Raw genomic sequence first — 17,338 nt, 5'->3', positions numbered from 1 at the left:
AAGTCAAATTTTAAAATGAATGATCAGGACATAAAGGAGAGGAAACGCTGAATAAACTGAAGATTCTTCTTCTTCTTTGGTTCTTTTCCTCCCTGTTGGCCTGAACCACTTTGTGTTACTGGTGTTGTACTTGTACTTTGTCTGTCCTTCATGTATTGTGGATCTTTATTATATGCAGTGGTGGAATGTAACTAAGTACATTTACTCAAGTACTGTACTTAAGTACAATTTTGAGGTACTTGTACTTTAGTATTTTCCACATATCTAACTTTATACTTCCACTTCACTGCATTTTAAGGCCAAATATTGTACTTTTTACTCTACTAAATTTAGCTTTAGTTACTTTTCAGATTGAGATTTAACATAAAAACATGACCAATTTAAAATGATTATTACGCATGATTGTAAATAAAACCACATAACAGTATGTCAAGTAGTTAAAATGAGCGTTGCCTTGACAACAGGCACATGCTGCTTATATAATAAATACATGCATATTAATAATAAACCAAAAATATATTTTTATGGAATATATAAAACAGTCTGAGTGGGTCCATTCTGCATAACAAGTACTTTTACTTTTGATACTTTAAGTACATTTTGATGCTGATACTTTTGTACTTTTACTTCAGTAAGTTTTGAATGCAGGACTTTTACTGTAGTGGAGCATTCTGCAGTGGAGTATTAGTACTTTTACAGAAGTAAGTATATATATATATATATATATATATATATATATATATATATATATATATACACACACATTTTCTTGCCTATGCATGTATGCATGTTTATGTTTATATTGTATATTTTTATATTTTATTCTAGATAAAGGAAGAATCTCCGTGTGTCCACTAGTGGGCGCTACAGTATCTGTAATCAGGGTTTACTACAGTGTGTCTGAGGGATTAAAGAAGGCGGTGCATGCAAAACAATAATACATGAAGGTTTATTATCATGCAGGTTTATTATCATGCAGGTTTATTATCATGAAGGTTTATTATCATGCAGGTTTATTATAATGCAGGCTTATCATCATGTGTTGATGCATGGAGCCTCTTTAATCTGCAGGAAACAGGACAAAGTTTCATTTGCAGCTCTGCAACAGTAAAAGGGATTATTTAATATTATTTAATATTATTTATATATATGTATGTTTAGTCTGGTGAAGCTGTCGCAAAGTGCAGGTGTCGTAAAGCAGAGCGGGTCTGGTGTCGTGGCGCCCCCCCGCGGCCCTCCGGAGCCCTGCAGGTCTGATCCGGATCCAGAGAGAGACTCGCTGCTGGTAAACAAGAGAAGCAGGAATGGAGACTCCGTCGAGCTGTACCAGGGACATACCCAGACCCGGGCGGGCAGGAACCCAGTAGAGGACCCAGGGGATCTGTCCCAGACCCGGCAGGGCTCCTCTGGCGGAGAACCGGACCGGTTTACCGGGTTTAATCTGCTGTTAGCTGGCTGAGAGAACAGCCTGCTGTTAGCTTAGCTGCTAGCCTCCGGGCCCGCTCCGTCTCCGGCTCTCACCGGGACTCTGCTGGCTCTCTGAGCCGACACACGGACTCTGATCGGCGGCTGGTGAGCAGGGCAGCCTGGGGTCTGATCCCGGACATGTAGAGGACGGATCCATGGTGAGGAGCACAGGATCTACTGGATTTAACCTCTCCTGGTAGCAGAAAGGACGAGGACACACTGAGAGAAAAGACTTCAAGACTTCAGGTGCGTTTAGTCTTTGTTGTCTTCTGTCTGCAGGACCTGATCCAGTCTGTCAACCTGGACCTGATCCAGTCTGTCAACCTGGACCTGGTCCAGTCTGTCAACCTGGACCTGATCCAGTCTGTCAACCTGGACCTGATCCAGTCTGTCAACCTGGACCTCTTTATTCTCTACTGGCATAACACCATGAAGGCTCATTAACCAGCTACATATTCATATTTTACTGCTTCACTTGTTTTCTGGCCCACAGCAGCAGACAGACAGGCAGACAGAGAGAGAGACAGACAGGCAGACAGACAGACAGACAGAGAGACAGACAGACAGACAGACAGCTGGTTGTGATGGTGAAACGTTGTAGAAACTACTGTTTCAGCCTCCAGCCTGTAAATGAATGTGTGTGTGTGTGTTTCTAGCTGTTCCAGTCTCAGTCTGTCTCTTTCTGTAACGTTTCTCCTCCAGCAGACATGAACCTGGTCAGTTCTCCTCATAGTTTCTCTCCATCTTCTCTTTCATCTTCTTCCTCTTTCATCCTGATTCAGCTTCTCTCACAGATTAATGTGTATAATTCAACCTTGGTGCATCAGGGATTGTTGTCCCTGCAGACTGCTGCTGATCCTCCGAGGCCTCAAACCATGCTGCGCACAAACCTCCCAGCCACTAGACTCACACAGATATCACTAGTTAACTCACTGAGATATCACTAGTTAACTCACACAGATATCACTAGTTAACTCACATAGATATCACTAGTTAACTCACATAGATATCACTAGTTAACTCACTGAGATATCACTAGTTAACTCACTGAGATATCACTAGTTAACTCACTGAGATATCACTAGTTAACTCATAGATATCACTAGTTAAATACAGAGATATCACTAGTTAACTCACTGAGATATCACTAGTTAACTCACTGAGATATCACTAGTTTAATACATAGATATCACTAGTTAACTCACAGAGATATCACTAGTTAACTCACTGAGATATCACTAGTTAACTCACTGAGATATCACTAGTTAACTCACATAGATATCACTAGTTAACTCACTGAGATATCACTAGTTAACTCACATAGATATCACTAGTTAACTCACTGAGATATCACTAGTTAACTCACATAGATATCACTAGTTAACTCACTGAGATATCACTAGTTAACTCACATAGATATCACTAGTTAACTCATAGATATCACTAGTTAACTCACTGAGATATCACTAGTTAACTCACTGAGATATCACTAGTTAACTCACTGAGATATCACTAGTTAACTCATAGATATCACTAGTTAAATACAGAGATATCACTAGTTAACTCACTGAGATATCACTAGTTAACTCACTGAGATATCACTAGTTTAATACATAGATATCACTAGTTAACTCACAGAGATATCACTAGTTAACTCACTGAGATATCACTAGTTAACTCACTGAGATATCACTAGTTTAATACATAGATATCACTAGTTAACTCACAGAGATATCACTAGTTAACTCACTGAGATATCACTAGTTAACTCACACAGATATCACTAGTTAACTCACAGAGATATCACTAGTTAACTCACTGAGATATCACTAGTTAACTCATAGATATCACTAGTTAAATACATAGATATCACTAGTTAACTCACTGAGATATCACTAGTTAACTCACATAGATATCACTAGTTAACTCACACAGATATCACTAGTTAACTCACACAGATATCACTAGTTAACTCACACAGATATCACTATTTAACTCACTGAGATATCACTAGTTAACTCACTGAGATATCACTAGTTAACTCACTGAGATATCACTAGTTAACTCACACAGATATCACTAGTTAACTCACATAGATATCACTAGTTAACTCACTGAGATATCACTAGTTAACTCACTGAGATATCACTAGTTAACTCACAGAGATATCACTAGTTTAATACAGAGATATCACTAGTTAACTCATAGATATCACTAGTTAACTCACAGAGATATCACTAGTTTAATACAGAGATATCACTAGTTAACTCATAGATATCACTAGTTAACTCACAGAGATATCACTAGTTAAATCACTGAGATATCACTAGTTAACTCATGTAGATATCACTAGTTTAATACAGAGATATCACTAGTTAACTCACTGAGATATCACTAGTTAAATACATAGATATCACTAGTTAACTCACTGAGATATCACTAGTTAACTCACAGAGATATCACTAGTTAACTCACTGAGATATCACTAGTTAACTCACTGAGATATCACTAGTTAAATACATAGATATCACTAGTTAACTCACAGAGATATCACTAGTTAACTCACTGAGATATCACTAGTTAACTCACTGAGATATCACTAGTTTAATACAGAGATATCACTAGTTAACTCACTGAGATATCACTAGTTAACTCACAGAGATATCACTAGTTAACTCACTGAGATATCACTAGTTAACTCACATAGGTATCACTAGTTAACTCACATAGATATCACTAGTTAACTCACTGAGATATCACTAGTTAACTCACAGAGATATCACTAGTTAACTCACTGAGATATCACTAGTTAACTCACTGAGATATCACTAGTTAACTCACTGAGATATCACTAGTTAACTCACAGAGATATCACTAGTTAACTCACTGAGATATCACTAGTTAACTCAGAGATATCACTAGTTAACTCACTGAGATATCACTAGTTAACTCACATAGATATCACTAGTTTAATACAAAGATATCACTAGTTTAATACAGAGATATCACTAGTTAACTAACAGAGATATCACTAGTTAACTCTCATAGATATCACTAGGTAACTCACATAGATATCACTAGTTAACTCACATAGATATCACTAGTTTAATACAGAGATATCACTAGTTAACTCACTGAGATATCACTAGTTAACTCTCATAGATATCACTAGTTAACTCACATAGATATCACTAGTTAACTCTCATAGATATCACTAGTTAACTCACATAGATATCACTAGTTAACTCACATAGATATCACTAGTTTAATACATAGATATCACTAGTTAACTCACATAGATATCACTAGTTAACTCACATAGATATCACTAGTTAACTCACTGAGATATCACTAGTTAACTCACATAGATATCACTAGTTAACTCACTGAGATATCACTAGTTAACTCACTGAGATATCACTAGTTAACTCACTGAGATATCACTAGTTAACTCACTGAGATATCACTAGTTAACTCACATAGATATCACTAGTTAACTCACATAGATATCACTAGTTTAATACATAGATATCACTACTTAACTCACTGAGATATCACTAGTTAACTCACATAGATATCACTAGTTAACTCACATAGATATCACTAGTTTAATACATAGATATCACTAGTTAACTCACTGAGATATCACTAGTTAACTCACATAGATATCACTAGTTAACTCACATAGATATCACTAGTTTTATACATAGATATCACTAGTTAACTCACAGAGATACCACTAGTTAACTCACACAGATATCACTAGTTAACTCACGTAGATATCACTAGTTAACTCACACAGATATCACTAGTTAACTCACACAGATATCACTAGTTAACTCACTGAGATATCACTAGTTAACTCACACAGATATCACTAGTTAACTCACATAGATATCACTAGTTAACTCACTGAGATATCACTAGTTTAATACAGAGATATCACTAGTTTAATACATAGATATCACTAGTTAACTCACTGAGATATCACTAGTTAACTCACAGAGATATCACTAGTTTAATACAGAGATATCACTAGTTTAATACAGAGATATCACTAGTTTAATACATAGATATCACTAGTTAACTCACATAGATATCACTAGTTTAATACATAGATATCACTAGTTAACTCACATAGATATCACTAGTTTAATACAGAGATATCACTAGTTAACTCACAGAGATATCACTAGTTTAATACAGAGATATCACTAGTTAACTCACATAGATATCACTAGTTAACTCACATAGATATCACTAGTTAACTCACTGAGATATCACTAGTTAACTCTCATAGATATCACTAGTTAACTCACTGAGATATCACTAGTTAACTCTCATAGATATCACTAGTTAACTCTCATAGATATCACTAGTTAACTCACAGAGATATCACTAGTTAACTCACATAGATATCACTAGTTAACTCACTGAGATATCACTAGTTAACTCTCATAGATATCACTAGTTAACTCTCATAGATATCACTAGTTAACTCACATAGATATCACTAGTTAACTCACATAGATATCACTAGTTTAACTCTCATAGATATCACTAGTTTAATACATAGATATCACTAGTTAACTCACATAGATATCACTAGTTTAACTCTCATAGATATCACTAGTTAACTCACATAGCTATCACTAGTTTAACTCTCAGAGATATCACTAGTTAACTCACATAGATATCACTAGTTTAATACATAGATATCACTAGTTAACTCACACAGATATCACTAGTTAACTCACTGAGATATCACTAGTTAACTCACACAGATATCACTAGTTAACTCACACAGATATCACTAGTTAACTCACTGAGATATCACTAGTTAACTCACACAGATATCACTAGTTAACTCACATAGATATCACTAGTTAACTCACATAGATATCACTAGTTAACTCACATAGATATCACTAGTTTAATACATAGATATCACTAGTTTACTCACATAGATATCACTAGTTAACTCACATAGCTATCACTAGTTTAATAAATAGATATCACTAGTTAACTCACATAGATATCACTAGTTAACTCACATAGCTATCACTAGTTTAATAAATAGATATCACTAGTTAACTCACAGAGATATCACTAGTTAACTCACATAGCTATCACTAGTTTAATAAATAGATATCACTAGTTAACTCACATAGATATCACTAGTAATTATAATATAGCACCTTAAACTATTATCATGTAGCACCATAACTCTATGGAGTCTTATCGGGCTATTTTCTCCATTTTTGAATCCTTTTCATGTCTTTTTGTGTCTTTTTTTGGTCATTTTGTGTCTTTTTTAGTTATTAGTGAGTTATTTTAGTTAGTAACTTTGGCATCTCTCTCATCTAACACATTTGGTGTTTTTAGGATTAGCTGGATTTGCAAGTTCGAGCTGTTTATTATTTACATAAACTCATAAAATGCAACCAAAGCATTTGCAACGTAAATGCAGCAAACTTCAGCTTTAAAAAGGCTTTAAAATATCCAGTTGGTCCGTCACATCTCAGGTCTGAGGACTGGGTTTAATAAATAGGCCACAGATAGTTATTTTGATAGAATAGTGACAATAGTTGACAGAGCTGCTGTCAGAGAACAGACAGACTTTAATTCATTACTCACATCAGCTGCTCCTCTAAATACTCCTCACATACACAACAAACCCTAAACCTCCCTCATCTATCATGTTTCATGTTTTTAGGATGTTTTCCTTGATGTCTTGGTTTAAAGGTAAACCACCTACAGACTCTTTAGCTGCTGCAGGTTTCTGGATTTGCAAGTTCCAGCTGTTTATTATTTATATAAACTCTTAAAATGCAACCAAAGCATTTGCAGCTTAAACTGGTTATTTTAATGCATTTAAAAGCTCAAATCTGCTGCATTCATCTGTCATATAGGTCTAAGTTTCAATACTTGTGCCTAGTTAAGTTATTTAGGTCTAATAAGTCAGTTAACTTAAAAATAAATGTTCGTTTTTTTGAAACGAGTGAAGGGCCTTAAAGTTTATTCATTGTATCTGATAAATGTTGTTTATATTTGTTTGTTATTTATATAAACTCTCTTTAATGTAACCAAAGCATTTGCAGCTGAAATGCTTTTAAATGCATTAAAATATCCAGTTTGTCTGTCATATAGATAATTAAGTTACAACCCTTGTTCAAGTTAAGTTATTTAGGTTTAATAAGTCAGTTAATTTAAAAATAAATGTTTGTTTTTGTAAAAACGAGTGAAGGGCCTTAAAGTTTATTTATTGTATCTGATAAATGTTGTTTATTATTTATATAAACTCTCTTTAATGTAACCAAAGCATTTGTAACTTAAGTGCAGCAAATTACAGCTTTAAAAAGGCTTTAAATCTCCAGTTTGTCCGTCACACTAAGGCCTCTCTACAGGTCAGAGAGTTTAATAGAAAAGCAGAAACAGAGTTGTGACTTGTGTAATATATTATTATTATTATATTATTGTGTAATAATCATCCACCAGCGTCACGTTTCACTAAAACTGCAGCTTCCAGTCAAGTGACCAGCAGCAAGTTATCATAAAGACTTTATGGATCCTTTGTTCTGACTCCCTCAAGGATTAAAGTTCCAGCAGCAAACAAATACAAATGCATGAAAATAAACAATCCACAGTAAATAAAACAATACACTATTACAATAAATAAGTGAAAACAGATCAGATGAATAGATGTAGAGAACTGTAAATGAAAATAAGTGACATTTACTTAAAAAAAAGCTCGGCAGGTTTGTCCACACAGAAAGTGTTTGTAGTCTTTACTCAGGCTGTTTATAACGAATATTTATTTAATAGAACCACTTATTTTTTTATGAAAATACACAAATACAGTAAATATCAGATTGACTGGTAAATATGAACTCATGAAGCCAGTGAACTGGTTTAGTGAATATTACTGGAACCAATGATTCAATTTACATTAAAACTGAGACACATAATAACAAACAATCACTCAGTAATGCACCACATGAAAAACTGATGTTTTAAAGTAAAAGCACTGAATTTGTAGAATTTATATACATGATTGAAATAATAATTACACGGCCAAAAATCTTTTTTTTCCAGTGTATGGAGGATGGATATAGATTAATATATATCTAGAGGAATGTATGGTGGATAAATGACCAAATAAGAAGAAGACTTTAATTATCAGCTGGATAATAAAAAGACTTTAGTTCAATCCAATCCACTTTATTTGTTTCGCACATTTAAACAACACAAACGTCTCCAAAGTGCTGTACATAAAATCAACAATAAAACAAACAATTCCATATACCAATCAGCAATAAATAATAAGTATATAAATCTAAAATGATGCCATAAATAAAACAATACAATCAAACAGATAAACATAGTAAAATAAAATAAAAGACGTAGTTAAAAGTAGTAAAATAAATAAAAGACACAGAGGAGAGTGTTTCTAACAGAGGAAGATGATGATCAGCTGTTTACCTGTGGGACAGGTACTTCAGTCCAATAACAACAGACAGGAATGCTGCTGTGTGACTTTAACACTCAGATGGAAAGTAAACTTTGAAGTATTTGAAGCTTCGTCCTCTTAAAAACATCGACCCTCTTTTGGCTCTTAAATCAGATAATTACTGTCACAGAACAGACTTTTATTTATGTCTTTCAATGTCTTAAATGCTCTGAATATGAAATAATAAAGGGATGTTAACAGACACAAGACTGACACTTTCTTTAACTCTTTGATGCACAACAACATGGTCTAAAGTGACCTGATTAAGTTTTTATATTCTATATCTTTACAATAAATTAATTTCATCATTCAGTATTGCAGGTTTTCCTCAAATAACTTGTTTTTGATCATCATACATCCTAATTATTAGTTTTCATTTCTTACTTTTTGAATAAAACCCTTTTTTTATCACTACTCTTCTAAGTCACAAGGTGATTTCTGACCCATGTTGGTCATTAGAAGCTGTTTATATGTTGTCACCAATTTAAAACCTGACAAAGAAAACACAAATATTAATTATCCTATTAAATTGGTGTTTTTTTCCAATGTAAATTATTATTTGGTGGCTCTAATAAGTCTCAAATGTTAAAATCTGTGATTTTCTAATGTAACCTGGTGGTTCTAACAACTCTTTTAAAGTTAAACCTTCAAAATAAGACAAACATGGTTACACATATAGTCACATTGTTCATTTAGTGAATCACTTTTTGTATCACTACTCTTCTAATGCACAAGGTCATTTTAGACCCATGTGTGTAAACTTGATGCAATAATTAGGGCCGGGACTTTAACGCGTTAATTAAGATTAATTCATTACACAAAAATTAACGCGTTAAAAAAATTGAAGCATTTTAATGGCACTTATTTTTGCGTGGCGGAACGTTTCTCCCTGGATGAGTTTCAGGAGGAGCGATTATACTGGAGCACCAACTAGCGTTGATGAGTTGAGACAACAACAAACCACAGTGAACATGAAGGAAGAAGCTGATGAGACCTTTGGTTGGCCCCGTGGATGATGGGACATTTAGTTACTAAAAACCAACGGATGGAAGCGTCCATAAGAGCATGGTTGTGTTGCTAGGCAACAAGGAATTCACATATCACCATAGCAACACATCCAGCCTCAAGTATCACCTCAATGCTAAACATATAGCAGCTAGCGGCTAGCGTGCTAGCTAGCGTGGATTGTGTTTTACTTCAAAAACCAAAGTATTCTAGTCTACAGAAGGTCTACCTACCTATAGGCTACCTGGATTTATGAAATGTACTATATTTATAAATATGATATTGCTACACTTAATGGCAAAAACTGCACTGGTCTGTTGGACTTGAACAAAAATAAACAATATTGTTGTTGCTTAAGCTTATGTATTCAGTCATTATTCAATGGTTTACTAAAAATCCATGTGAAAAAAAATACTTCTCACTGGTCAAATATTTATATGCGATTAAAATGCGATTAATTTAGATTAATTAATTACAAAGCCTCTAATTAATTAGATTATTTTTTTAATCTAGTCCCGGCCCTCGTAATAATACAAAAACAATTTTTCTTCATAAAGTATGAAAGGTAAAATGGACATAATGATCTGTTGTAATAAAAACAGATATTCAGACAGACAGCAGCATTAATAACATGGAGATGAATGAATGAGGGTCATTTTAGAGCATGTTGGTCATTAGAAGGTGTTTATATGTTGAGCATTGAAGGGTTAATGTGCTGAATATTATTGTGAGGGAACAATAAGGACGTGAAGGCTTTGGTTTGTATTTTCTTGAGTTCTTGTGTTCCATCAGTGGTTCTTCAGAGACTCTGATCAGGACAAGATGTTCTAACTCACTGAGCTCCTCCAGCTTCATCATTTACTCTATTTATCTGATTACATCACATCATAGTGATGCTGGAGGCGTTTTCACCACGTGGGCCAACTTTCTACACACTCACAATAAACACACTGATTCACTGCACAACAACAACAACAACAACAACCTGAGTGATTCATGTCACAGTGAATCAGTCAATAACATGTCTAACACAGTGTCAGTTGGTGTAACCCAGGGCTGGTCAACTGGAGGCCCGGGGGCCACATACGGCCCTCAGCCTCACCTGAAGTGGCCCTCAGTACAACTACATGCATTAGAGCATGAAATCTGAAAAGTTCAGTGTAAAAATGCACAAAATGACTTCTTGTAATTAATGTTGGTCTGCACTGAAAACAAAGAAATCACAGTAAGTGGTTATTTTTTATTAGCTTCAAACCTTTTGTATTCCTATTTATACTGTTAAACATGCATTAGAGCATCAGTCGTCCCTCTTAAGGCCCCACACACCGACCCGATGGGACCCGATGGGACCCGATGGGACCCGTTGGGACCCGATGGGACCCAATGGGACCCGATAGGACCCGATAGGACCCGTTGGGACCCGATGGGACCCAATGGGACCCGATAGGACCCGATAGGACCCGTTGGGACCCGATGGGACCCAACGGGACCCGATAGGACCCGATGGGACCCGATAGGACCCGATAGGACCCGTTGGGACCCGTTGGGACCCGATGGGACCCGATGGGACCCGATAGGACCCGATGGGACCCGATAGGACCCGATGGGACCCAACGCCAACGAGCTCTTATCCAACGATTCTGTCGCCTCTCGTCAGAAACAGTCGGGTGGAAAAAAAGCAGTGAAACACATCGCTATGACGACCGCCGACTACACAGCAGCCTGTACGTTCTGATGCAATATGTCTCCCTGACAACGGGGGGCGCTAGTCTCCTGACTGTGATCCACAACAGGAAAACAGGAAATGACGTAACGGAGAAACCATAGAAGAAGTAGATAGAAGAAGCGCACACAGCATGAAGCTAGTTATTAGTGTTGAGACGTTTTAGACGTTTTAGAAATCAAAGCTTCGCAGCAGAACAGTCTCCGGCTGAACTGATGGTCGTTGATGCTCTCTGACTCGTGTTTATGTTGTTTATGTTTACTCTCGTCACACACCGCGCTGATTCGCTGGAGCACCGCCAATCAGATCCGCCCATAGCCAGCACACGGCCAATCAGAGGACCCGACGAGTCGACTGTCCCGACGGCCAACGCTCCTCGACTGAGCACGGTGAATCAGAACGACGAGGCCGACAGCTTCAACGCTTCCCCACGCAGATAAACAAACAAACAGACGCGTAGCGCGTAGTTGCAGCACAGTGCTGCCGTTTTAAGAGCGGTGAAGAAGAAGAACCTTAATGGAGCGAACCAGTAAATAGATTACTGATTTAATCAGCTACGTGGTATCAGATCGGTGCTGGACTCGATGATACTGATGCAGGATTTTCGTCAGTATCGGAGCAGTTTCTGATTCTGGTATCAGAACCGGAACAACTCTGTTGATCACACAAATAACATACGCCACATATTTTTCGTCTAGTCGGCTCACATTGGTACCATTCAAACAATCAGGAACATTGAACCCGTCTGTTAGTGACTGGAGGAGGACAGAGAGATCTCCTGGTCCCCGTTAGACTTCTGAGACCTTCAGACTGGAGGAGAAACACCTCACAGACGTTAATATCACAGTCTGAAGGAGGCTGGTGTCTCCTGCTCATGATCACCATGTTCTCATCATTTAGATGAGAACATTGAGAGACTGAGACTGAGATTGAACTCAGAGACTCTTTCCTCTGGAAACAGACAGAAAGTCCTGAAGTCAGGACACAAACATGATAACAGCTCCATGCTGGATATCTGAGGTCTGTTTTCATTGGTCTGACTGAAACACTGGCTGGAATCAGCAACAAACCTCACAATCATCTTTGACTCTTTGACTTCTTTAATCAGCTGTTTGGGGTCAAGATGTTTTTCATTCATACCAACAAACAAACAGACTGATTAGACACGTTGAACAACACGTAACACGTTTTATTGTGTTTATGTTGTTTAGTTCTGTGAGCTGCTGCTTGATAGAAAATAATCTGTAATACAGCATTTGTTAAAGCTGCAGTAAGTTGATTCATAACGAGAACGACTGATTAAATATTTCCGATCGGGACAAAGAGTCAGAAGGACGATGATGCATTTTGTTTTCACCAAATCACAGATTTTTGTCTCTTTTTTTATGTTTTTACGAACTATTTTTATTTATCCTACGTAGGTATTTCCGACCTTGCAGTTGCTTTTCTATTTTTATTCAACCCTTTACGTTGCCATGGTGATATTCTGTCCTTTATCTCATCAATGACTCTAGTGTTTGAACTTGTCAAAAAAGCAGAAAGGAGATAATTCCTTAAACGCTGTTTGAAAGTTAAATGATTCCATATTATTATAGATTTAATCACATTTCTAACACATTGTAGCAGCTAAACGGCTGTTTTTTCTGACCAAAATGACATTTTAGCATAAGAAATGTATGTTGATCTTGACATCTTCCTGGATTTATTACTGACATTTGAACTTTGAATTTATTTACTTACATCCTCAAGATTTAATCTGATGTCTTGCTTTTAATTTTAACTTTTTATTTTCTCATGATCGTTCCTTTCACAGTAGAGCTGCAACAATTATTGGATTAATGGATCAATAATCAATTATTAAATTAATCCTCAACTATTTTGATAATCCAATAATTGGTTTGAGCAGTTTTTTTTAAAGACAATAAGTCCAAATTCTCTGATTTCAGCTTCTTCAATGTGAATATTTCTGGTTTCTTTGTTCCTTTATGACAATAAACTGAATATCTCTTTGGTTTGTGGACAAAACAAGAGATTTGAGGACGTCATCTTGTGGTTTGGGAGCACTCATTGATATTTTTATACATTTTATTCACCAAACAACTAATCGATTCATTGTTTAAAGCATGGGTCTCAAACTGGCGGCCCGCGGGCCAATTGTGGCCCTCGTGGCGATATTTTGTGGCCCCCACCTTGATATGAAAGTTTGATGTGAGTTTTATATGAATGGCACTTTACCGTGTTGTGTGTGGAAGGTCCCTTTAATTCGTTTTTTGGTCATTTTGTGTCTTTTTTTGGTTATTTTGTGTCTTTTTTCTGTCATTTTGATAGTGGCCCCAGCGGCCCCCAGGTCATTGAGAGCCCTGGTGTAGATGATGGACAGATGAATCCATAATGATAATAATAACGGTTAGTTTCAGAGTTTCCTCTAACTCTTCTGTCTGTCTGTCTGTCTGCAGGTTGTGAGATGTCCGACGTCTAGGCCCCGAGGCTGTTGGCCCTCTGAGGACGAAGCCACCATGAAGAGTGAGGTGCCGTCTGAGGCCCCCAGCAGACAGGAGCACCTGAAGGAGCCCCTGGTGACCCCGGAGCCCATGGAGGCAGCCAAGAGCTTCCCCCCCAGCATGGAGGTGATCGGGAAGGCCGGCGGAGAGTTCGAGACGCTGTGTGAGTCGAGGCATCGGCCCCTGAGGGACTCGGGGCCCCACAGGGACTCGGAGAGGACCCTCCCCGGGCGCAGGAAAAGAAAGGGCCAACAGGCGGGGCCCTCGGACTGCTCTCTGAAGGAGGGCCACATCAGCGAGAGCTCCCTGGCCCCCCAGCGGCCCCGAGTAGAACTGTTAGAGGCCCCCAGCGAGGACGAACACAACCACGAGTCCTCGTTCAGTGACTGTGCTTCCTCCCCGTCCTCCAGTCTGCGCTTCGGGGACTCGGACACTCTGAGCTCAGACGAGGAGGGGGAGGCCGGGGCCACGGGGGGCCAGCACAAGGCCCCCGCCGCCCTGGCGCCAGGAGGGGCCCCCGGGGCCGGCCTGCGGCCCGTCCTGGGCCGGACGCGGGGGTCCCGCTCCCATAAGTGGGTCCGGTCGGAGGAGGCGGTGCTGCTGAAGCGCCCGTGCCTCAGCAGCCGGAGGCCCCCGCACAGGAAACGCTTCGTGAAAACGGCTCCTGGAGGAGGGCCCCGCACCCAGAAGCAGAAGGAGCGGCTCCTGCTGCAGAGGAAGAAGAGGGAGGTGATCGCCAGCAGGAAGTACGCTCTGCTCCACAGCAGCAGCAGCTCCAGCGACGAGCTGAGCAGCGACTCTTCGTCTCCGTCGTCCACCGAAGCCGAAGACGAACTCTACGTGGACGTCAGCAGCACCAGCAGCCACAACGCCACCGCTAACGCTAACGCTAATGCTAGCGCTGCTGTCGCCTCAGGTAAATACACCTACACTCTCTATATGATGCATTATAATCAGGTAAATACACCTACACTCTCTTTATGATGCATTATAATCAGGTAAATACACCTACACTCTCTTTATGATGTATTATAATCAGGTAAATACACCTACACTCTCTTTATGATGCATTATAATCAGGTAAATACACCTACACTCTCTATATGATGCATTATAATCAGGTAAATACACTTACACTCTCTTTATGATGCATTATAATCAGGTAAATACACCTACACTCTCTTTATGATGCATTATAATCAGGTAAATACACTTACACTCTCTATATGATGCTTTATAACCAGGTAAATACACCTACACTCTCTATATGATGCTTTATAATCAGGTAAATACACCTACACTCTATATGATGCTTTATAACCAGGTAAATACACCTACACTCTCTATATGATGCTTTATAATCAGGTAAATACACCTACACTCTCTTTATGATGCATTATAATCAGGTAAATACACCTACACTCTCTTTATGATGTATTATAATCAGGTAAATACACCTACACTCTCTTTATGATGCATTATAATCAGGTAAATACACCTACACTCTCTTTATGATGCATTATAATCAGGTAAATACACTTACACTCTCTTTATGATGCATTATAATCAGGTAAATACACCTACACTCTCTTTATGATGCATTATAATCAGGTAAATACACTTACACTCTCTATATGATGCTTTATAACCAGGTAAATACACCTACACTCTCTATATGATGCTTTATAATCAGGTAAATACACCTACACTCTATATGATGCTTTATAACCAGGTAAATACACCTACACTCTCTATATGATGCTTTATAACCAGGTAAATACACCTACACTCTCTATATGATGCTTTATAACCAGGTAAATACACCTACACTCTATATGATGCTTTATAACCAGGTAAATACAACCTACACTCTCTATATGATGCTTTATAACCAGGTAAATACACCTACACTCTCTTTATGATGCTTTATAATCAGGTAAATACACCTACACTCTCTATATGATGCTTTATAATCAGGTAAATACACCTACACTCTCTTTATGATGCTTTATAATCAGGTAAATACACATACACTCTCTATATGATGCTTTATAACCAGGTAAATACACCTACACTCTATATGATGCTTTATAACCAGGTAAATACAACCTACACTCTCTATATGATGCTTTATAACCAGGTAAATACACCTACACTCTCTTTATGATGCTTTATAATCAGGTAAATACACCTACACTCTCTATATGATGCTTTATAATCAGGTAAATACACCTACACTCTCTTTATGATGCTTTATAATCAGGTAAATACACATACACTCTCTATATGATGCTTTATAATCAGGTAAATAAACCTCCTCTACCTAACTGTCTCTATGATGCTTTATAACCTCTGTAGGGCTGGACATATGGACCTATAGTCATGTCCTGATATATTACGGCTGAATGTCCATATACAATATCTATCCTGATATTTTATGACAGTGGTATCTATAATAGTGATAAACATCCATCCAAAGTTTTGATCACTCCAATAATCTTCACTTAATTTGCACTATGTTGTATATAGTATATAGTATATTGTGATTAATATGGTCTAATTCCATATCACATTTAAAAATATATGGATATATCTTTTATATGGATATATATCACCCAGCTCTAATGTCTGTATTCTATCTAAGTTATGTTTATGCCGACTATATCTTATATCTTAAAGCAGGGGTCTCAAATTACCTGGGGGCCGCCGGAGGCAGTATCAAAATAACCAAAAAAAGACACAAAATATCGTCACGAGGGCCACAATTGGCCCGTGGGCCGCCAGTTTGAGACCCCTGACTTAAAGCATTTCAGACCAACAGGAAGTTCTTAGCAGCACAAACCTACAAAACCAACACGAAGCAAACACGTCCTGGTGGAGTAGTTAATATATTTATATATCCATAAAGCAGTTTTTAGATGGCGTGTCCACTATATCAGGGTTTCTAACTGTATTATGAGATTAATAAACATCAACAGGACGTATTCAGCCAACAGGAGTCCTTCAGTCTGAATCATGAAACTGAGTCTCCTAAAGGCTCCAGCATCAAAAAACAGCATGAATTAACATTTTAATTGAAGCACAGTGATGCAATGTGAATTAATATTCAGTGAAAAGCAGAAGAGAGAAACA

General features: G+C 37.7%; 1 protein-coding gene across 2 annotated transcripts in view; it reads left to right on the top strand.

Annotated features, from left to right (window-relative positions):
* Positions 1–1,278: 1,278 nt before the first annotated feature.
* Positions 1,279–17,338, top strand: part of rnf111 (ring finger protein 111) — a 54,546-nt gene continuing 38,486 nt past the window's right edge. For both annotated transcript variants that reach the window (XM_059356096.1, XM_059356088.1), the window contains exons 1-2: positions 1,279–1,713; positions 14,162–15,122. In XM_059356096.1, the coding sequence (XP_059212079.1) occupies positions 14,222–15,122 (901 nt within the window). In that variant the 5' untranslated portion in view covers positions 1,279–1,713; positions 14,162–14,221. The remainder of the gene's footprint in view (positions 1,714–14,161; positions 15,123–17,338) is intronic.

This window comes from Centropristis striata, chromosome 2 (assembly GCF_030273125.1).
Source record: "Centropristis striata isolate RG_2023a ecotype Rhode Island chromosome 2, C.striata_1.0, whole genome shotgun sequence".
NCBI classification, from domain to species: Eukaryota; Metazoa; Chordata; class Actinopteri; order Perciformes; family Serranidae; genus Centropristis; species Centropristis striata.
The sequence above is the reverse complement of the archived record's forward strand: the minus strand, read 5'-3'. Positions and strand labels throughout refer to the sequence as shown.